Raw genomic sequence first — 19,841 nt, 5'->3', positions numbered from 1 at the left:
GCACACGGTCAGTCTTTGCAAGAATTCAAGCAGGACGCCAGCTTTTGAAATTTCACTTTAAATTTACAAAATGTCTTTTATTGAAAATCGAGATGCAGCTTTAAGAACATTTGACAATCTCAGAATAAGGGGAATGTTGGGCTTCTATCTTTGTAAAAAACAAATCTCTGAAGTGTTCCAGGGCCTGGTTCCTCCTTCACAGAAGCCCTCACCTGCAGAGGTAGATATCTAACGTCACCTGAGTCCAACTGTGGCAGAGCCAAAGAAACAGGAACACACACACACAACCCAGAGTAGCAACATGTCCTCTCTCTCTCACTCACACACACACACACACACACACAGGATGGCGTGAAACCATGGCCACGAGAACCTGCTTAATTGATCCCATCCCAGTCCATCATCATTGGGATTACCCTGTTAAGGTAGGAATGGACCAGGTTGAAACTAAACAGTGCTGTTGATATATAAGTGAGGATGCCACCTTCAATATCTCAACAGTTTTGGACCCTGGACCACTTTAAGTTCACAATGTTGCATACTGACCACTCGTTGCAGGCTGGGGTAGGGGGGGCTGCCAAGCTACTGGTCGGGAACTGGTCCATTAAACCACCTCCCTTCTTAGTGACAGCATCTCAGTGGCGTTAGTGACGACAAACACACACACTCCTGACAATGAAGCGTGTGACGAGTGCGTCTGGTGAAAACACTGGAACACGGCTCCAGACATTCCTTATATGGTCGTAAATTCCACCCTGTATTCAATGAAGGTCAAAGGTCAGGGTGTCAAAAGAGGAGGCCGAGACCGAAACAATCATGTTTTCGGGTGCGTTTGATTTGGAACAGCCTAGCACACCACGGAGGATGCGTTCACTAGAATGGGTAAAAAAAAATGAAGGTATTAAAAGTGAAAAAAGTGTCCGACAAGGGGTTCCAGGTGTGGCAAATCAAGCGCACCATAGGGATTGGCAAGGCAAGTGTTCTACATTCATCAGTTCATCCACACTGGCTCACATGGTCAGGGTCATATTACCCTGGACAAGCAACAGATCAGATGGGATTACATATTGTACTGATATTCATCAATCACAGACGAGTGCGGTTTACAAAGGGGAAAGAAATAATCACATTCTGTTTCGTTATCTCGCTCCAGTATAGAACGCATCAAAAGAACACAAGTCTCCTTTTAGATCCAAACAAAAAACATGTTCGTCATCTACGTGGCTACTTGGAAATAAAACCTCTATTTCTCTGTTGACCAAAGTGGGAAAGAATGCTGTGATGACAAATTGAAGCCTGCTTCCTTTAGAGCCCATATTAGAAGCTTGGGTTCATATAAGGAGCCTCGATGAAATTACATCGTATCATAACAATAACTGTTGATTGGTCCATTTATGGCACATGGCCTTAGATTAGTCCCTAAGATTTGGCCCAGTCCTCAGAACCCACAAAGTGTATACTGTAGTCCTGAAAAACTAGTGGGTAAAGAGGAAAAGCTAGAGCTCGGTCCTCTTTCAAATAACACAAAATGGACAACAACTCGAAACTGACAAGATGCTATCAAGAGTTGTAGTCATAACTGGTTGAATACTCTACAGCCACGTCCTCCCATTCATCCTCTATCTCTCTCTCTCCCTGCCTCTCTCCCCCTCCTTACATCTCAGACGTAACATAATTGGACAGGTGAAAGCATGTGCCCTTCTCCACAGCTCCCCCTTAGCCAGAGCCAGATTCACCTAGGAAGGAAGGACCAAATCAAGGAATGGGGGCAGGTATGAGGGGGAGAAGGAAGGAAGGCTGAATGGAGCCATTAGAAGAGAACTGAGAAGGACAGACTTGCAGACATGCATGTGCTGGGAATCATCATAGCAGCCTTGTCAAAGAGGAACTTTAGCCCTTTTAAAAATCTCCTGTTAATAATAGACCACCTCCACCCTCATGCCCCTCCCCCAGACGGCCATGGCCCAGTCCTACTCTTGTCTATGCTACAGACCAGAGAGCAGCCCATAATGCCCTGATTTCTCTGTCCTTACGGTTACATGCACGTGACCGAGCCACAGGTGGCGAGTCATCGCAGCAGCTGCATCCGACAGGAAAGCACAGAGAAGGATTCATCAATCAGGTGAAAGGGGTGAAGAGATGTCTAGAGCTGAGGGGAACGAAAAGTTTAAAATTAAAGAAAAAAGAAAAAAAGAAAAGAAAAAGACTAATTTATACAGACCCAACTCTGACACCTCCTCACTTTGAGTGAAGTACAGTAAGTACAGCTGTGGTAAAACAAAACAAAAATGCCAAGTACCAAGATCTGTCCACAAAGCCAGAATCTCACCCAGCATGCAGTCAGAGGCCAGAGCAGGGGGCAGCAGTACTAGCAGAAGAATCATCAATGCAATCATCTCTTTAATCTGAACTATCACACACAAAATAAAGATCAGGTGGGAGGGCCCAGCTTCCCAGACAGATGGGGGGGGGGAGCATAGCCCAGTCCTGGACTAAACTGGTCTCTCCCATGAAGGCTGTTCTCCACATGAAGGGGCCGTTGAGGAGGAGGTGAGGTCCCCCCGGATAGTCCCAGGGAGGGATCAGGGGGAGCAGGCCCAGCCAGCCCTGTTCAGTCCTCAGGCTGGGCGGCTTCATCTGGGCCCCTCTCGGCTGTGGAGGAAGCCGGGACCTCCGTTCTCTCACACCCGGCCTCCGCCCCTCCTTCCCCGGCAGAGGGCTCTCCGTCCTTGGGCTCGGGCGGGGCCGTGCAGGGGGGTTCCTGGAGCGGGCCCAGTTTGTTGTCGAGGTCGTTGCGCTCCTTCTGCAGGGCCCGGCACAGCTTCTCCAGGCGTTCCAACTTCCCCTGCAGAGCCTTGTAGTGAGTGTCCTTCAGGGTCTTCTACAGGGACGCAAAAGCCAGGACGACATCAGTTTCACCGTAGCCCCCCCCCCCCCCTCCCCTCAGCAAGAGCTACATTCCCCAGGAAAGCCGCTAGGTGTCAGCCAAACTACGTTTCCCTACCTCCTCAGCCATCTGCAGCAAGGCCTGGTTGTTGGTCTCCCACTTGGTCCTCCACTGTGTTGTCTCCTTCTCCAGCTTTTTGATCTTCTTGGTCATCTGAGAAGAACATCAACAGAAGAAGAGGGGGGGGGGGGGGGGGCACCGTTTTGGGAAGAAGAAGAAGACCGATCAATTCCACACGATTATAAATATGAAAAGAAGTACATAACGAATCAAAAGACTCCCTACCTTTTCCATCTCCTGTCTGAAGGTCGTGAACACCTCATTGCTCTTCGCCAGCGTGGTCTGGAACTCCTCGAACTTGTCCATGTACAGAGACAGCTGTAACATAGACATTATCCTCCATCAGGCTAAACAAGATTCATATCAATTGATTCATCCCGCAGAACTTTAATGAACTGAACCTGTTTGTAGTATGTGTAGCTGTCAAAATGACCCTTGTAATAGGTGTCAACGTGAGCAGACACCTAAGCAGAATCGAAGCCTTGAACGAACAGTCTGAATCAGACCGGGGCTGAATCAGACCGGGGCTGAATCAGACCGGGGCTGAATCAGACCGGGGCTGAATCAGACCGGGGCTGAATCAGACCGGGGCTGAATCAGACTCCCTGGTTCAGGTCTGCTGTGGAGGGTTGTCCCCAGCCCCGGCTGCACACCTGCTGTTTGAGCTGGGTCTCCTGCTCCTTCATCATCTCACACTTGTGTCTCGACTCCGCTGCGTCCTTCAGCAGCTGTGGGAAACAACAGGCTTTGTTTCATTTGCTTGTTGTTTTTCCCTGTTGGGGCTGCTGCTCATTTTCACATTATATATATATATATTTATTTATATATATATATTTTTTTTTAATTATAGTTATAGAGTATTATAGGGAAGAAAAAGAATCAAGAATCTCAATTCATAGACCCCTATATCAGTAATTGCATTTTTGGGGTTTATTAGATGGAAGTAATGAGTCAGTTAGTACATGATGTGGTACGGTCCTACAGACTGGGGCGGTCTAGAGAGTGAGCTAGTGATGCGGGCCTGGGCCCAGGCCTGGGTAGGGCTGACTCACAAAGTCTCTCTCTCTCTGCTGCCTCTCCTCCACCTCCCTCATCAGGTCTGCAGTCCTCTGGAGCTTCGCATCCACCAGCTGCTGCTGTAGCTCCTTGTGCTTGAACACCTTGTCAATGTGCTGAGGGCAGACAAGACAGGCAGTCAGACAGACAGACAGACAGAGGCAGTCAGACAGAGACAGACAGACAACACCATCTCAACAGACAAAGGAACTAAGAGGCTAGGACACGAGGAGGTGTTTCGGCATCAAAATACAGAAAGCCCACGAAACGAATCCGCCCCCTCCAGACACGTGCTCCGCGAGGCAAGCCGTGTCGTGCGGGCGCCCCTGCATACCTCCTCCCGGAGTTCGTACTGCTCGATGAGCTTCTTGAGCTTCTCCGCCAGCTCCATGTTCTCCTGGCGCAGCTTGGTGTTGTGGGCGTTGTGCTGCTCCATCTGGACCTCGATCTCGCTCAGCGTCATCTGGAAGTGCAGCGTGGCCTCCCTCCTCCTCTCCTCGTACTCGCGAGAGCGCTGGGTGTTCTCCTCCTGGGTGACACGCAACAAAGCCTCCCGGTCACAACCCCGCACCCTCAGGGCGTCCAATCCTGGTCGTCGAGGGCCGCTGTCCTGCATGTTTTCGATGTTTCCCTGCTCCAACACACCTGATTCAATTAAATGGGTTGTTATAACGACCATTCGTTCGAATCAGGTGAGCGGGATCAGGGAAACATCGAAAACATGCAGGACAGCGGCCCTCGAGGACAAGGATTCGACACCCCTGCGTATTGGCTCAACCTGTGATAACCAACAGAGAAACAATTTGTTCAAATGATAATCTAGCACCTTATACTAACTAGTGCCTTCGAGGTCTTGTTTGTTTCCTAGGCTAACCAGCTTGATGTTTAATTCTTTGAAAATGACCAACTCGATACATGCATGATTGAACAGTAGGGGTGGAACAATATACCGTGGAACAATATATCACAATACATTTTTTTTTACAAAATGCATCGTTATGGCAATATTTTTACAATATGACGTCCGTTTGATCCTATTGGTTGAGCTACCAGCACGCGACCTACTCTGCACCTGCGTCACGCGTGCATTCATTGCATTCACAGAAATCCCTTGAACTGAGTTAACTAAATTGTACAACAAAGACAATTCTCAAAAATGTTTAGGGAATTTATATGTGTTAATTGAATTTCAGTTTCATTTAAAATGTTTTAAAAAAAAATTTGATACGTATTGTACACCCAGTATCGTGATACGAAGAGAATCATATGCCGAGTGTATCGTTACACCACTACTGAACAGCACACGAAACTCGCGTTTCTACAGGGAATAAACCACAGACACATGTAAACGACCGACGAGCTATACGACCAGGAACCAGCTTCCGAGCTGACGAAACCGACCCACCTTCAGGGTTTTGTTGTTCCTCTGCAGCTCTCGACACAGACTCTCCAGCTTGCTGCGGGCCAGGATGGCCTTGCTGTGCTCCCCCTGGAGGTGGACCTTCTCCTTGACGACCTGAGACTGCTTCTTCTGGAGCACCTTCACCTGCTTCTGCACGCTGCGGCTCTCCTCCAGCTGTGGACGACAGCCAAGGGTTCAACCACGCCGACGGAGTCGGGTCACAAGGGGTCAACCAAAACACATCTTTGCTCTTGGCTTTAACCATGACGGGTATACAGAACAGCGAGGGCTAGGAAGTCGCTTGACACTGTGTGGGTGGAGGCTATCAGCGTCATAACTGAGGGAAGGCCCGGCCCAGTGCTCTTCCTCCCTCTCTCTCTCCTTCCTTCCCTCTCTCCCTCCTTCCTCCTTCCTTCCCTCTCTCTCTCTCATCCTCCTAATCAGGTCTACTCACCAGGTCAGCATACTTTTTACACAAGGCAGCCAGCTTCTCCTCTGGAGATGCAAGGGTGTTCAGGGCCTGCATCAGCAGCAGAACCTCTTTACCTGTGCACACAGCACGACAACATCACAAACACATTATAGCTGGCTGGGAGTGGGCCTGTCGAGTGTGGCCATGAACGAAAGAGGAATGGTAACAACAACAATAGGGAGTCAGTTGGCTGAGCGGTGAGGGAGTCGGGCTAGTAATCCGAAGGTTGCCAGTTCGATTCCCGGTCATGCCAACTGACGTTGTGTCCTTGGGCAAGGCACTTCACCCTACTTGCCTCGGGGGAATGTCCCTGTACTTACTGTAAGTCGCTCTGGATAAGAGCGTCTGCTAAATGACTAAATGTAAATGTAACAATTCAGTGTGAATTTGGGATCCTACCTAATCTCTTCGGTTCCTTCTTGCATTTGGTGCCACCTCCAGGGTCCAGATCGGGGTTGTTGGGGTCCAAGAAGCTGTCCTCCCTCCCAGGGGTGTTCCCTCTCAGCTCGTGCCCGCAGGTGACCCCCACCAGGCCAAACACACCCACATCCTCCTGGGGGGTTGGAGGAGAGAGGGGGAGATGACAGGAGAACCAAGAGAATGTGTGATAGCATATTAAGCCATTTCAAATATGATTGGAACTGGCTCTCTGGGCTGTTTACCTGGCTGGGGCTGTCTAGATCAGAGGGTGTGTCGCTACCGCCTACCAAGCCTCTGGTGGCCACCTCGATCCCACACACACCTGGGCTCTCCATCGCGCTTTTACTACCAGACTAAGAGTGAGACATAGAAGTGGGAGGGGGGAGGGAGGGAGAGAGAGAGAGAGAGAGTCCAAGTTTAGGCACTCGCACCAATAATCAAGTTTGGCCGTTGCAAATCTAATCTAAACACGCGGACTGCTGAGTCGCAGTTTATGTGAAATCACAGCCTGGTTTGACCCACAATCAAATCTGAACAGAGGATTACCACGTGCTTGAATGTAGCGAGTAGCGGTAACACTGATGGAAACACACTGGGCCACATGGGACCCTGCGTAACGAGTAACATACAAACATGCGAAAACGAAATATTGTAACCTAATTTGGTAACCTATTTTAATGCATTTCATATCGTTAACTGGCTGCCTAGAAAGACATTAACGTCAACCCGCATAGTTTTAACACTTGCTCACACCGCGGAAGTAGGTGAAAACACACGCACATGACAAAAGTGACATTAAGCAAGATACACATCCATAGATGGCTAGTTGGCTTAATAACTCAAGCATTGGTTAATACAACAAAAGGACAGCCTCATACAAATACACTGACACCACTTAAACACTGAGCTAAACGTTCAAACTAGCTTACTAGCTAGTGCTAAGTTAGCTAGCCAACCTGCTAACACAATTAAATCATGCATCTGAATACCTAGCTCCGTTAGTGCTACTATGATGCAAATTAAACGGATACTCGTATCCTACATAATTATTCCAAGTGTGACTACCTGGTATGACAACAGGTTGAAACCGACAACGGATCAACGCGACAGCAGTCACGCCAGTTCCAGTGCTGTGCTGGGGCTGATGATGTACCATCAAGCCTGTTACGCACACTTAGCTAGCTCACAACCTGTCAGGCTAGCTGGTTCGGCTAGCTTGCAACTTCCTTCGCAACGGTTTTAAACACTAACCGCTCGTCTTCGGCTCACAATGAGGTCTAACATCAATGTAGGAAGTACCGTAGGGATTTGTAACACGTTACAACCACTCCAACAAGTCAAACTGCAATGAAGTTTCACAGATGTACCTGGTTGTTTTCACTGTCAGTGTCTCTCGCACCCGAATGTGTCGCCATGATGTGACGCAATACACGATTGAAGGCACTTCATTGACAAGCTAAACCTGTGGCGCAAGTTCCAGAGAGCAAAAGTAATTTAAAAGTGCACAATAAAGACATTCAAGTTTAACTGAGTATACATTACTGGTATATATGCTTTGTATAAGGGTTGTTGTATGTTACAAAAACGACTTTTGGAGACGGAGAACTACAGACATGTTTGGTGATTGCTCAGTAAACTGCACTGATCAAGCTTTAATATCGTAACCAGAGATTTTAAACATGAATCGAAACAAATATGCAAGACCATGTGAGAGAAATACATATTTATTTGGAAAAACCGCAGACAGGTATTTTCATCAGCTCAGATAAAAGCAACACAAGGTTTGCATAGTTATACAAAACAACACGCCATAAAAGAAAGCCATAATGCATGATCTGTAAAAGGGAAAGAGAATAATGGAATGGATGTGAATGAAATAAGAAAACAATTATATTGTGCGAACTGTCTCCATCAACCTTTTTTTCCATTCCCCAGTCTAGTTTACATGTACTTCTCACTATAGACACTCTATACAGATAGAAAAGTAAAACAGACAGAATTGAAAAAAAGTAAACACATTTATTTTAACAAATCAGCCCAAAGCAGAATGATTCCATCTAAGACTTGAACAAAAGCCTTACAGTTGTACAACCCAACAGTTCATCTCAGGTTGCAGTAGGGTCATTAAGCTACCAATAATTGCAGGTCCTTCAGGATGTCTCCTACAGGCCAACAAAACTGGCACCAATGCACTGTTAGATCCAAAAAGAGCTGATAGGCAGAATCACAGATGTCAGAAATAACTCCCCTCGCATATTTATTGGGATTTCTCTTATTTGTCACCTTTATTATACCTATCCCCTCCTCTCAGATCTGTGCGAGTGCTGGGGGAGGAGAGCTATTGTGTGGAGCCTGCAAGGTGATATGGGAGGGGTCAGTCTAGCTGTCATCCCCCTGCAGCATGTCCTCGATCTCCTGGTCCCACTTGTCATCCTTGTTGTCAGACTCGGCCACCACCTCGTACTCCTGCAGCTCCTGCTGGAGCTCCTTCTCCCAGTCTGAACACTCCTCTGGAACACAGAACCGCACAGGGCAGTTCAAAGACTTTTCTGGAATCCAGAACCCCGAAACAAAACGTCACAATCACCCTCTTAAACCCAGAACCATACTGCTAAAATACCCATACCGAACTGAAAGACCCGTCAAAACACCACCAGATTTATGCCGTAGACGTTAACACCAGATGATACCACAGGAGAGCAGCTGTGTCACTGTCCCCTACCTCTGTTTCTCTGTTTGTTTTACCTTTAAAAGTAGTAGAGACACTGAGACCCAGGTCTCCTTTATAGGTGACCCCTGCAATTACAAAACTTAAATAAAAACAAAACACTACACAAAAACGGAAACAGCATTAGCGAAATAATTCAGCTCAACGTTCTCCGACCGACTCCCCTTCTCTCCCTGCCTCCCTTCCCCCTCACACCTCTGTGACCTCACCCCCCCACTCCCCCCCTCTCACCCTCTGGAGTTTCTGTCTCCCCCTTCTTGTCCAGGACCAGCTGTTTCATCTCCTTCCTCAGGTCTTCCTGGTCGATGTCGCACGTGTCGAAGGCGTCGCTCACAAACTCAGACACCCCTGGACTGGTGGAGATCTCCTCCTCCTCGTGCTGCTGTCGTCACAAGCACAAACACACACGCTGCATGTGTACACGCGCCAACACAGGTGACGCGTTTCAGTAGTCTTTGAATCCCTCCTCCTCCTTTATCTCTTTCGGGCCTTCCTTCCCTTGAGAAATCACTGATACGATACCTGAGATGTTGAGAAGAATTTGGGTGGGAAGAGTTGAGAACAAGATCATCGACAAGCAAGACATTCCCTTACCTCTGCAGTTTTGGACCTGTCACTGATGGACACAGGAGGGGTCTTGGGTCTTATGTTCTCTGCAGAAGAAAAACCCACAGCTTAGCGGAGACATAGAGACATAGTCACTCTCACCCCCAATGAAACCCCAACACGCTAGAAAGGGTATCAGTGTCTAACCCTAAGCCCAGGAGTCACAGAACAACATCAGCAGTGTTCGCAAGAGAAATATCCTGGTTATCCAAAGCTGGAAGTTACCAGTGAGGCTGACGTCTTCCGGGTGGGCCACCTCCTTGTCCTCGGTGTCCCTGGGCTCTGAGGCCTGCTGCTGGGCAGCCAGGGCTGTCAGCTGGGCCGACTGTTTCACAAGGGACACCCTGTAGAAGTAGTTCCTCCAGAACATCTCCTCCTTTACGCTGCAGAAACACACACACACACACAGACACGGAAAAACACACACAAAATGGACACGCACGCTGTTCAGATACAAGTCCCTGGAGATGACCTAGTTAGTAAGTGGATGCGTGTGTGTGCTCACTGTTTTGGGACGAGGTCAAAGCGCATCCGGTTCAGTAGTTCGTCCTCCTGCAGCATCACCATAGCGATGGGGTACATCTGCTCCGAGTCGAAGTGGAACTGGACGCCAGCAGGGGGGTCACGCAGGAAGTTCCTTCGGTCCTGGAACACATACCACAACAGCCAGTCAGAACAGGGCATTCTGTGCACACAAAAAACACAAACTCCACTTTTGGCTCCATATAGAGTACCCTAGCAACCAATGGAAACAGTTGGTTCTGCGTGCAGTGACTGAGCGGCCACAGAGCCGTCAGCACCACGGACAGTGACACAAGCGAGCTCGCGGACAGTTCACGGGCTGAATCTTTTTCCCCTTTCCCGCTGCGGAGCTAACAACCCCACATAACTCCTGAACTAGGGAGCAAAGCAGACAGGAAAGGAGTTGGATGCAACCTTCAAATAGGTGAGAACTGATCTCCATCAAAACTCTGTGTTGTTTGGTTAACTGTGTACTGTATCAGCCAGGCATGAGTCTCCGGTCCCAGGGAAGCTTGATGGAGAAGACTCCCTCAGTGGTGGAACCCTAACTGGGTTCATTTTTATTTTCAGTTTAACTTTTAAATACATGCAAAACTCTTGGTCCAAGTACTTGTGTAATAACCTGATCTTCATCGGTTATTTTGATTTTCATCACTTGTTTGTATTTTTCTGAAATTTGAAATATGTGTTTTTTTGGGGAAATAAAGTAACTTGATGTTTAAGATTTATAGTTATATATATATTGTTCAGTTCAGAGAATGACCCGGAAGAGAAGGGCGAGTGAAGGACTTTTGTTTGGTTGTCAAGGAGACAGAGACACGTTGTTGGTGGGCTAGGTTGGCTAGGTTGACTGCCCTGCTATCTGTGTTGGAGCATCGGTGGCCTCTTTCGGTGGCATCTTTTCGGTGGACGGGAGTTGGCGAGACCGGACTGTCGACGGGCAAAAGGAGCGGGTTTGTGTTTACCCTTCTGTGGAGACGTGGATTGACTGTACTTTGATCAGTCAAGGATATACAATTCATACGTCTGTTACGAGCTCCAACGTTAAGCAAGCTGGCTAACACCGAACTTTAACCTAAGACTAAAAAACCCCGGGGCGGTTCATTGTTTTTTTCATATTGTTGTTTGCTTTGCTACAGATGTATGGCAAGATATGTTAATCAATATATGGTTGAACAGAGATTCTATGTTTGTCCTGATTTAATCACTAAGTTATACTTCATTTAATAAATGTTCATTTCTTCTCTAGCTTAATGTGTTATTAATCAAACAGAATCACAGGTTACCCTAGACTGTTATTGTATTGGAATGTTCCCCACTATTGTCCCAAATTGGATTGATTTCAATATTGTATTATACAGAGCGTAATGCATATCACAAGCCTATAGTGGGAGGGTTACACATGCATCACTGCCTCTGTGGTTGCAGCACTATGGGCATAGCACCCCTAACTGCCAATGAAAACCAAACGTACTGCAGACAGAGCCAGGATCTGCTGCTGAATGGTCTCCTCCTCACTGTATCCCACCCAGGGAGGAACAGCTGCATCTGGAGAAACACAAACACAAATCACATATTATTCTATATAGCTATCATTGTGACAAATGGCTTAACGGGTGCCCCTGGATAAATACCAATATCAACCTAAACCATCAGCAAAGGACACCAAGAGAGAATATAAACAGAAGAAACTTTGGGTTGGGGCACTGTTGGGGAGGCAAAATCAGACCATATAAACATGACAGCACTGAAATTGTGAAAGTTGGCATGGTACCCAAGCCTCAAATAAAGTATTGTCTAAAAAATATTTCAGACTTTGAAGGTGCCTCCAAATCAAACTCACCTGACTTCTTGGCCTTCTTTTCCTCCACAAATTTCTGTTGTTCTTTTTGAAAATCTCCTAGAATTGTCTGTGGGCAAAGATTACGAAGTCAACATGTGTGAAGTGTTACATGAGTGTTCTCTTGAATGTCTAGAATGACAGGAATGCAAAAAGGCACGGAACGTATCCAAGAGGTAAAATGGTTGCCAGACACCTTGTCAATAATTCCATCGATGTTCCCATCTTCTACGCTCTTTTTGATGCTCTGTGCGGTCTCGGAAACAGAGTCTGATATCTTCTTAGTGGCACTACTTGCAAAGCTGAAGATGTATTCTGTGTAAGGATATATTCACAACGCATGTTATTGTTATCAGAGAGCTGTACATTATGTACCTGAGCTTCTTTTACCCGTACATCCTCGAGTTAAAGGACCAATCATTTTAATTTACTGTGCAAATAAAGGTTAACCAAGCTATCTTAAATAAACAGTCGTACCGCTGAGTCCCTTTCCTGCTTCTTGGGGCTGCTGTGGAGGAGCTGGCTCCTGCTCTGGCTCCTGCTCTGTCTGTTGTTTGTTTACTTCGTTCTGAGCTTGGACAATCTTCTCCTCCTCGACAACCTCGACGGGTAACTCCGCGTTCTCCGTGTTGGAGGACGTGGTGTCCTGTATACCAAGCCACGATCCCCAGCCCTTAAACATCGTGATTTAAAACTGATGTTGTTTTTCCTACCAAAAAGATTGCTTTCATGACCTGCCACTTGTTGTGACGTAACCAGGAAGAAAAGTAAGCAGGGCTCTTCTTCGTGGGTTGTTTTGGCTTGAAAGGAAGAGGCAAATTCTGCCACCTACTGTTGATTACTTGTATTTTGTATATTTTTGCAGTGTTTTGGGTTGCTTGTCAATGCGTGAGAGGGGGAAATACTTACTGTAGTGAGTCTAGTAGTGGGTTTCAATATTCATTGCAAAAATGTCGACCAATATTTTGTATTAAGACCAAAATATCAAAGACAATTACATTTGAGGCAATACTATTCCTTAACAACAGGTGGCAGTGAATCGCCTGTTTGACATTGATTCAGGTTACAGCAGTAAGCGATGAAGACCGCTTGAAATATTGAAGCTACCGGTGAAGTTGAATTAATTAACCAAAGCGGTAATTTCAGAAACAACAGCGATAAGAACGTGTCTGGTAAGGGATGTTTAACCTTCATTAACTATTTGGTGGGGCGATAAACGTATTTTACCTCGGTCGGCTTGGTGGCTGTAAGGCTGCCACGGTCATAGATATAAAATGGGTATAGGTATCTTGCTACGTCACGCGCTTAGCAAATGTGAAAGTAAATATAGGCCTAGTGACACTATGTTGTAGCCTAAGCAAACAAATGTATGTTTTTCTTGCTGCCTGTTTCTGATGGAATCTTTTGGGATTAATGTCACTGATCTTAGAATACTATACTTTCCTAATACTTTCCTAGTAGCGGCTTTCACCTATCCAGTTGTTTTAAGATTAGCCTAGAGATCACGGACGGCACGAGTAGCCTATCATGATTGTGGCTCCAACAGTCCCTATTACACTGTCCATCGGTAGTTCTCCTTGTCGTGTGTTTTAAAGTGTTAGTACAGATTGGCGGTGTTGCCACAGTAGCGAATAGCCTCACAACGCACATCGCAGTTTTCATAACAAAATTCCACACAATGCTCCTTACGTAAGCCTACAGCCAAAAGTCAACACTGAAATAAACATCTTAGTATTGATATGTTTATGTGTGGATTGATACTGATGTATCAAAAGTATTGATACTTCTGGATCCATCTGCCCGACCCCTACTTAACAAAATCCAGAATAGCACAAGTGCATGGTAAAGTGTGGGGACACGGGGGACTCTATTGGCCACATTGCCAAGTAGGCTAAACAAATAAATTGACTGTCATTGTGTCTCCAGTGCCAGAATGAAGACTCTAATCGTGTTTGACTTCGACCACACCCTGGTGGATGATAACAGTGACACCTGGTTGGTCCGGTGTGCACCTGACCAGAACCTTCCCGATTGGCTGATGAACACCTACCAGAGAGGCCGCTGGACTGAGTACATGGGCCGTGTCATGACCTACATTGGCGAGAACGCCGTCACCAAAGAAGCCATACAGCGCGAGATGGAGACCATCCCCTTCACGGACGGCATGATCGAACTGCTGACCTTCATTGGCGCCAACAAGAGTGAGGTGGACTGCATCGTCGTGTCGGACGCCAACTGCCTCTTCATCGAATGGATCCTCCACGCGGGGGGCGTCCGGGGTGCGGTCGACCAGGTGTTCAGCAACCCGGCGTCGTTCGACGAGCGCGGCTTCATGACGGTGCGCTGCCACCACTCCCACCAGTGCTCCCGCTGCCCGGTCAATATGTGCAAGAGGAAGATTCTGGAAGACTTCCTGGCTGAGAAGGCGAGCGGGGGGGTGGAGTACCGCAGGGTGTTCTACGCGGGCGATGGCGGGAACGACTTGTGCCCAGCCTGGTGCCTCCGCGTCGGGGACGTGGTGCTGCCTAGGAGGGGGTTCACCCTGGAGAAGTTGCTGGAGAGGCTGCAGAGTGGCCAGGCCCCACAGGAGGAGCACCAGACAGTCGGGTTGAAGCCCAGTGTCCTGCCCTGGGCCAGCGGTACAGAGATCTTGGAGGAACTGAAAACTTGCATTGAGAAGTCTACAGAGGGAGATTAGATGGCTGCCACTGTGTTCTGTATGTTTTTTTAATATATCATCAGTACTGTTTAACACTGAACAAGGCCTTGTCACCAATTCAATTGTCAGGAGAAATGTTACTGGTCTGTAGATTCTTTTTAAGGGCCAGATTGCTGCTATGACTCTGCTTTTACTCTATTTTAACAGAAAATTAATTAATCTAAATGATTGTTCAAATATGTTTTTTGGAAGATCTTGTGTAAATATTAAGACTGTACTATCAATACTGTAAAATACAGAAGCATGGTTTATATATGATTTTACCTGTTAATTTTAATAAATGATCTTTCTAGTCAATTGTCAGTGCCTCTGTATTATTCAACCCATTATTATTCCACATTCCAATCTTCCATGAACGGTCATACTAAGACTGTGTTGACGAATATTTATTTTATGAAGAATATTCAATTTTAAGTACATTGTTTTTGCCCAGAGCCTTCTGTTTGAGATCGACAGGTTCGTTCTGTCTCCACCCCCAGGTCAGTCTGCACCGGTAACGTTTCAGTTCAGCTATTGACGGTGAAATCTGATTGGTCGAGAGGAAGTAGTCCAGTGGTTAATTGCAAGGACCCGCGGGTTCAGGATCTTGTAGATGAGCCTTCCAAACAAACATGGTGTAGAGCTGTTTCCTCTGCATCAGAAGGCTTGATCTGTCGGTGAATAACAAAGGAAGACATTTAATGCGTTGAACTGGGGACTTCTGCGGGTGCCAAATCAAGTTTTAAATTCCGCTGAGGACAAAACAGAGTTCGACCAGGTAGGCATGTGTGTGCTGGAGCGCTTCAATGAAGATCAACGAAAAGAAACGGTGAGATGACGGGATGGTATTTTAATATGTTGCCACAATTGTTTTTTCTCTTTGGTAAACTCATGCAATTCAGTTATCATGCAAATACGCTAAAACCACAAGCAAACAAACCTGACTTGCTCCATGTGTTGACCTTGTTGTCCAGAAGCCGCATGTCTTTTTACACAAGAGAAATTTGATCTGTAATCTGACACGGAGAACTCAACACCATTTGTGATGTGTATGACTATAAAACACCATAAGCTTATTCATAGTGCATGAGGTGATCACCGTCTGTGCATTTTTCTAAGAGGGACTGACACGACACGATGTCGACATTTAACTCGTATTTCAGGGCCATCATGTCCGTTAGGCGTCAGGATGAGTACACGTATGATTTCTGCGATGCCGCCCACCCCTACGAGGTTCTTGATGCGCTCCAAGGGTTCTACACGCAGGGCTTGTTCACCGATATCGCTCTTCAGGGCTCTGCGGGCATAGTCCTCCACTGCCACAAAGTGGCGCTGTGCGCCCGTAGCTCCTACTTCAGAGTCATGTTCACAGCGGATATGATGGAGAAAACCAACAGTCTGATAAAGTATGTTTTGAAAATGACCCATTTAAATTTTTTGTTGTCTTTGATTATGCTTACTGTTCTGATGCCCTTTTTTCAACCTCTCTTCTGCTCTGCTCTCTCTTCCAGACTACCAGGGGTGAATGATGAGGTGCTATCCGTCCTGGTAGACTTCACCTACTCTTCTCACCTTAGGATCACGCAGGGAAATGTAGAGAGCCTGCTGGAAGGTGCTGACCTGCTCAACTTCCTGTCTGTGAAGCGTGCCTGTGAGGACTTCCTGGTTCGTCTGCTGGATGCGTCCAACTGCCTGGGCATGCTGGCCTTCTCCCAGCGGCATGTTTGCCCGGCCCTTGAGCGAGAGTGCCGCCGCGTTCTCCTCAGTCGCTTTCAGGAAGTGACCCAGGATGAGGAGTTTCTGGATCTGGAGTTTGACAGGCTGAGCTGGGTGCTGGGGGCGGAGTCTCTGGGAGTGGTGACCGAGGAGGACCTTGTGGGAGCCGTGGCGAGGTGGGTGAGCCACGATGTCAGCGAGCGCCTGGAGAACTTACCATCTCTGCTGAGCTCTCTTGGCCTGGAGCTGGACATGGAGCTGGGGCGGACAACAAGCAGAGCTCCCTTGGAGCCGGATCTGAGAACAAACGGGGACAGCCAGCATGCTAACTCAGAGGGGGGCCTCCTTGGTATGTTCACCCAGGCCCTGAAGCCTTTGGCTGGGCATGGGAGACCGACGAGCCCCTCTTTCCACTGTCGGAAGTTCTCTCCGAGGATGGTGATTGTGGGGGGGTACCACTGGCACCCCTTGCCTGAGGTGGAACAGGGGGACCCGGGAATGGGAGTGTGGGAGCAGGGGGCGTGCATCCCGGGGTCAGGCAGGGAGAGCTACGGGGTGTGTCTCCTGGGAGGGCTGGTGTATGTCAGTGGGGGGTACAGCACAGACACCATCGACGCACTGGACTCTGTGTAGGTGTCGTTAGTCTCTTCTCTGTCTCAATCTCTCTATCCAGGGGCGTAGGTTTGCAAATGTGGGTGGGGCATCTTTTTTTTTTTATGACTGAGGATGCCGTTAAGTTTTCATAAAAAGGGTGGGGAGGGGGGGGATTTGCAGTTTTCAAAAAAACATGTCCCCCCATGTATAACGGAACCTATGCCTCTCTCTCTCTCGTCCCACGTTCATCCATTATCATTTCACTTGCTCAGTCATGATTCTATGTGTTATGTGCGTGTGTGTGTGCATAATTGTGTGTGTGTGTGTGTGCCTTGTTTCCAGCTGGGTATATGACTGTGAGAGGGCCCGCTGGCGTGTGGGCGTGGCCATGCTGGGGGCCCGCTTCTCCCACTGTTCCGTGGTGCTGCAGGGGTGTGTGTACTGCATCGGGGGCTATCGAGGAGGGGCGGCCACGGCCCGCACGGAGCACTACGACCCCCTGAAGAGGAGGTGGCAGGCCTCGGCCGACATGGTGCAGGGTGTGTGTGTGTTGGGGGGGGGGGGGGGGGGGGGGGGGAGAGAGAGGAGGTGGAGTCCTGGGTCTAAAGGGTACCCTTTGCAAAGGTTGTGACACTGAATGTGTCCTTTGTGACTGTGCGCCTTTGTTAAGGTGTGGGCAACGCCACAGGCGCTGTCCTTGGAGACAGCATTTACGTGGCCAGCGGTCGCTACGGTTACCAGGGAAGCTGCACGTACGACAAGATCCAGACCTACCGTGCCGACCTCGACGAGTGGAGCGTGCTCACCACCTGTCCCCGGCCAGGTGACCATGACAACCACAGAGGAATGCGTAGAGCACATACAATCCAGGATGTCAGTTTAAGAGGCCGTGTCAGGTCAATACACACACAACTGCATCAGCAGACTATTTGCATGTGCATTCGGTAGGTGTATAGCCGACTGATAAACTGATGTGAACAGGGATATTTATTCTATTTATTTATATATATAAATAAATAAATAGAATAAATATCCCTGGTGTGTGTGTGTGTGTGTGTGTGTGTGTGTGTGTGTGTGTGTGTGTGTGTGTGTGTGTGTGTGTGTGTGTGTGTGTGTGTGTGTGTGTGTGTGTGTGTGTGTGTGTGTGTGTGTGTGTGTGTGTGTGTGTGTGTGTGTGTGTGTGTGTGTGTGTGTGTGTGTGTGTGTGTGTGTGTGTGTGTGTGTGTGTGTGTGTGTGTGTGTGTGTGTGTGTGTGTGTGTGTGTGTGTGTGTGTGTGTGTGTGTGTGTGTGTGTGTGTGTGTGTGTGTGTGTGTGTGTGTGTGTGTGTGTGTGTGTGTGTGTGTGTGTGTGTGTGTGTGTGTGTGTGTGTGTGTGTGTGTGTGTGTGTGTGTGTGTGTGTGTGTGTGTGTGTGTGTGTGTGTGTGTGTGTGTGTGTGTGTGTGTGTGTGTGTGTGTGTGTGTGTGTGTGTGTGTGTGTGTCTACCCTCCTCTGTAAATGGTACACAAATACTGATATGAACACACCTGTACACTAACGCAATTCTGCCCTTAACCTCAGGTTATGGAATGAGCCTAGTGTCCCTGGGTTCTCTGCTGTACCTGGTGGGGGGGCATACCACCCAGACAGACAGCTACGACCCCCAGACTGGGGCCTGGAGGCAGCTGGCCCGGGCCCTGGAGGGGAGGCTGGAGGCCGGGGCTGTGGTTCTGGGGGGCTGGATCTACCTGACGGGGGGCTACTCCTGCTCCCGGGGGGACTACCTGCGCAGCGTGGAGCGGTACCACCCTCACAAAGACTTCTGGGAAGAGGTGGGGAACCTGCCTCAACCCAGCCGATCCCATGGCTGCTTCTGCCTCTACACTGACTAGGTGTGTGTGTGTGTGTGTGTGTGACAGTGATGGAACGAGAAAAAGAAGTAGACAGATAATATACCAAAAAGAAACTAGATGAGCGAAGGTGACCAAAGGCACCCTTAGCCTTTACTCGGAGTACTGTTTACTTGTAATAGACTTGACACTTAACCCTCTACCCTGCGTATGAAATGCTACATGATTTGTAACCATAGACACTGACGAAATGGTTCCATATCCTTTAAAGATCAGCTAGAACCATCTTGAGTTCCAAACAGAGTTCTAAATGGATGCTTTTTCAGATGTTTTTTCTATTTTAACAGGTTGTGTATGGCAGCATTATTGTTTGTGTGTATTATTGGTCGAACCATTCACCAACCTTTCTTGGGTTGTGGTACTGAAGGTTATCTGTTTGTGTTGTTGTGAAAAGCTCATTTGTTTGTTTTTAAAGTGACACAATGTATCTTTCTATTTATTTAAAATAAAAATATTCCTTCAATAACAAGCCTCGAAACATTTGTTTTCCCTTAAAATAAAAAGTATATGAGAATTGTTTTAGTTCCAGTCTGAGTGAGTCACTGCCAGTTAGCCCCCCCCCTGCTTCTTGGCTGACCTCACCCAGCACAGGCATGTCCCAGTACAGTTGCCTGGAAGGGGAGGCTAGGGTGACTGTTAGGGGGGCCAGGGTGAATGATAGGGGGGCCAGGGTGAAGGGGGTGGGGGTTAGGTTGAGTGGTAGGGGAGCTAAGATGTGAGGGAAAGGGGAACAGGGGTGTGGGGGAGGTGAGAGAGAGGTGGTGAGGGATGGGGAGACACGGGGCTGGTTGGACACTGCTGTTGCTCCTGATTTGGGTTCCTGGTCTAAAAGTCCTGGACATAGACCAAAGACGCCGAGGGGGAGGGAATGTGAGAGAGAGAGAGAGAGAGA

The 19,841-nt window shown here is 47.9% G+C and overlaps 4 protein-coding genes across 8 annotated transcripts; 2 read left to right on the top strand and 2 right to left on the bottom strand.

Annotated features, from left to right (window-relative positions):
- Positions 1–42: 42 nt before the first annotated feature.
- txlng (taxilin gamma) lies at positions 43–7,772 on the bottom strand. Of its 2 annotated transcripts, none has more exons than XM_067261037.1 (11): positions 7,725–7,772; positions 6,600–6,710; positions 6,337–6,490; positions 5,920–6,011; positions 5,469–5,639; positions 4,398–4,592; positions 4,060–4,179; positions 3,661–3,735; positions 3,233–3,325; positions 3,005–3,100; positions 43–2,881 (listed from the first exon to the last, which is right to left on the bottom strand). In XM_067261037.1, exons 1-11 carry the CDS (start codon positions 7,770–7,772, stop codon positions 2,612–2,614), a joined length of 1,425 nt encoding a protein of 474 aa, XP_067117138.1. In that variant the 3' UTR covers positions 43–2,611. The 2 variants fall into 2 exon arrangements, with proteins under 2 accessions (XP_067117138.1, XP_067117139.1); XM_067261038.1 differs by lacking the exon at positions 7,725–7,772 and adding an exon at positions 7,423–7,480.
- A 293-nt stretch (positions 7,773–8,065) lies between these two features.
- Positions 8,066–12,799, bottom strand: syap1 (synapse associated protein 1). Of its 4 annotated transcripts, none has more exons than XM_067261041.1 (10): positions 12,531–12,799; positions 12,250–12,368; positions 12,057–12,123; positions 11,688–11,761; positions 10,197–10,336; positions 9,917–10,074; positions 9,680–9,738; positions 9,317–9,467; positions 9,103–9,153; positions 8,066–8,867 (listed from the first exon to the last, which is right to left on the bottom strand). In XM_067261041.1, the coding sequence occupies exons 1-10, from the start codon at positions 12,733–12,735 to the stop codon at positions 8,737–8,739; spliced, it is 1,155 nt and encodes a 384-aa protein (XP_067117142.1). In that variant the 5' UTR covers positions 12,736–12,799; the 3' UTR covers positions 8,066–8,736. The 4 variants fall into 4 exon arrangements, with proteins under 4 accessions (XP_067117142.1, XP_067117143.1, XP_067117144.1 ...); XM_067261042.1 differs by having other exon boundaries at positions 9,317–9,464; XM_067261043.1 differs by lacking the exon at positions 9,103–9,153.
- Positions 12,800–13,108: 309 nt separating this feature from the next.
- On the top strand, positions 13,109–15,069 carry phospho2 (phosphatase, orphan 2). The gene is made up of 2 exons (XM_067260692.1): positions 13,109–13,225; positions 13,980–15,069. The coding sequence occupies exon 2, from the start codon at positions 13,987–13,989 to the stop codon at positions 14,749–14,751; it is 765 nt and encodes a 254-aa protein (XP_067116793.1). The 5' UTR covers positions 13,109–13,225; positions 13,980–13,986; the 3' UTR covers positions 14,752–15,069.
- A 488-nt stretch (positions 15,070–15,557) lies between these two features.
- Positions 15,558–19,364, top strand: LOC136966238 (kelch-like protein 23). The gene is made up of 6 exons (XM_067260697.1): positions 15,558–15,580; positions 15,915–16,157; positions 16,263–17,096; positions 17,404–17,600; positions 17,732–17,884; positions 18,621–19,364. The coding sequence occupies exons 1-6, from the start codon at positions 15,558–15,560 to the stop codon at positions 18,929–18,931; spliced, it is 1,761 nt and encodes a 586-aa protein (XP_067116798.1). The 3' UTR covers positions 18,932–19,364.
- The last annotated feature ends 477 nt before the right edge of the window (positions 19,365–19,841 follow it).

This window comes from Osmerus mordax, chromosome 22 (genome assembly GCF_038355195.1).
Source record: "Osmerus mordax isolate fOsmMor3 chromosome 22, fOsmMor3.pri, whole genome shotgun sequence".
Taxonomy (NCBI): Eukaryota; Metazoa; Chordata; class Actinopteri; order Osmeriformes; family Osmeridae; genus Osmerus; species Osmerus mordax.
The sequence above is the reverse complement of the archived record's forward strand: the minus strand, read 5'-3'. Positions and strand labels throughout refer to the sequence as shown.

Coding starts and splice junctions, on each gene's coding strand:
- txlng (XM_067261037.1), bottom strand. CDS start 7,772: ATGGCGACACATTCGGGTGCGAGAGACACTGACAGTGAAAACAACCAG. Junction 4,593..5,468: donor GGAACAACAAAACCCTGAAG/GTGGGTCGGTTT, acceptor CGTGTCACCCAG/GAGGAGAACACCCAGCGCTC. Junction 3,326..3,660: donor AGACCCAGCTCAAACAGCAG/GTGTGCAGCCGG, acceptor TCTATGTTACAG/CTGTCTCTGTACATGGACAA.
- syap1 (XM_067261041.1), bottom strand. CDS start 12,735: ATGTTTAAGGGCTGGGGATCGTGGCTTGGTATACAGGACACCACGTCC. Junction 12,124..12,249: donor TCGATGGAATTATTGACAAG/GTGTCTGGCAAC, acceptor CTTTGCCCACAG/ACAATTCTAGGAGATTTTCA. Junction 11,762..12,056: donor AAAGAAGGCCAAGAAGTCAG/GTGAGTTTGATT, acceptor GTGTTTCTCCAG/ATGCAGCTGTTCCTCCCTGG.
- phospho2 (XM_067260692.1), top strand. CDS start 13,987: ATGAAGACTCTAATCGTGTTTGACTTCGACCACACCCTGGTGGATGAT.
- LOC136966238 (XM_067260697.1), top strand. CDS start 15,558: ATGAAGATCAACGAAAAGAAACG. Junction 16,158..16,262: donor AAAACCAACAGTCTGATAAA/GTATGTTTTGAA, acceptor TCTCTCTTCCAG/ACTACCAGGGGTGAATGATG. Junction 17,885..18,620: donor CACCACCTGTCCCCGGCCAG/GTGACCATGACA, acceptor CCTTAACCTCAG/GTTATGGAATGAGCCTAGTG.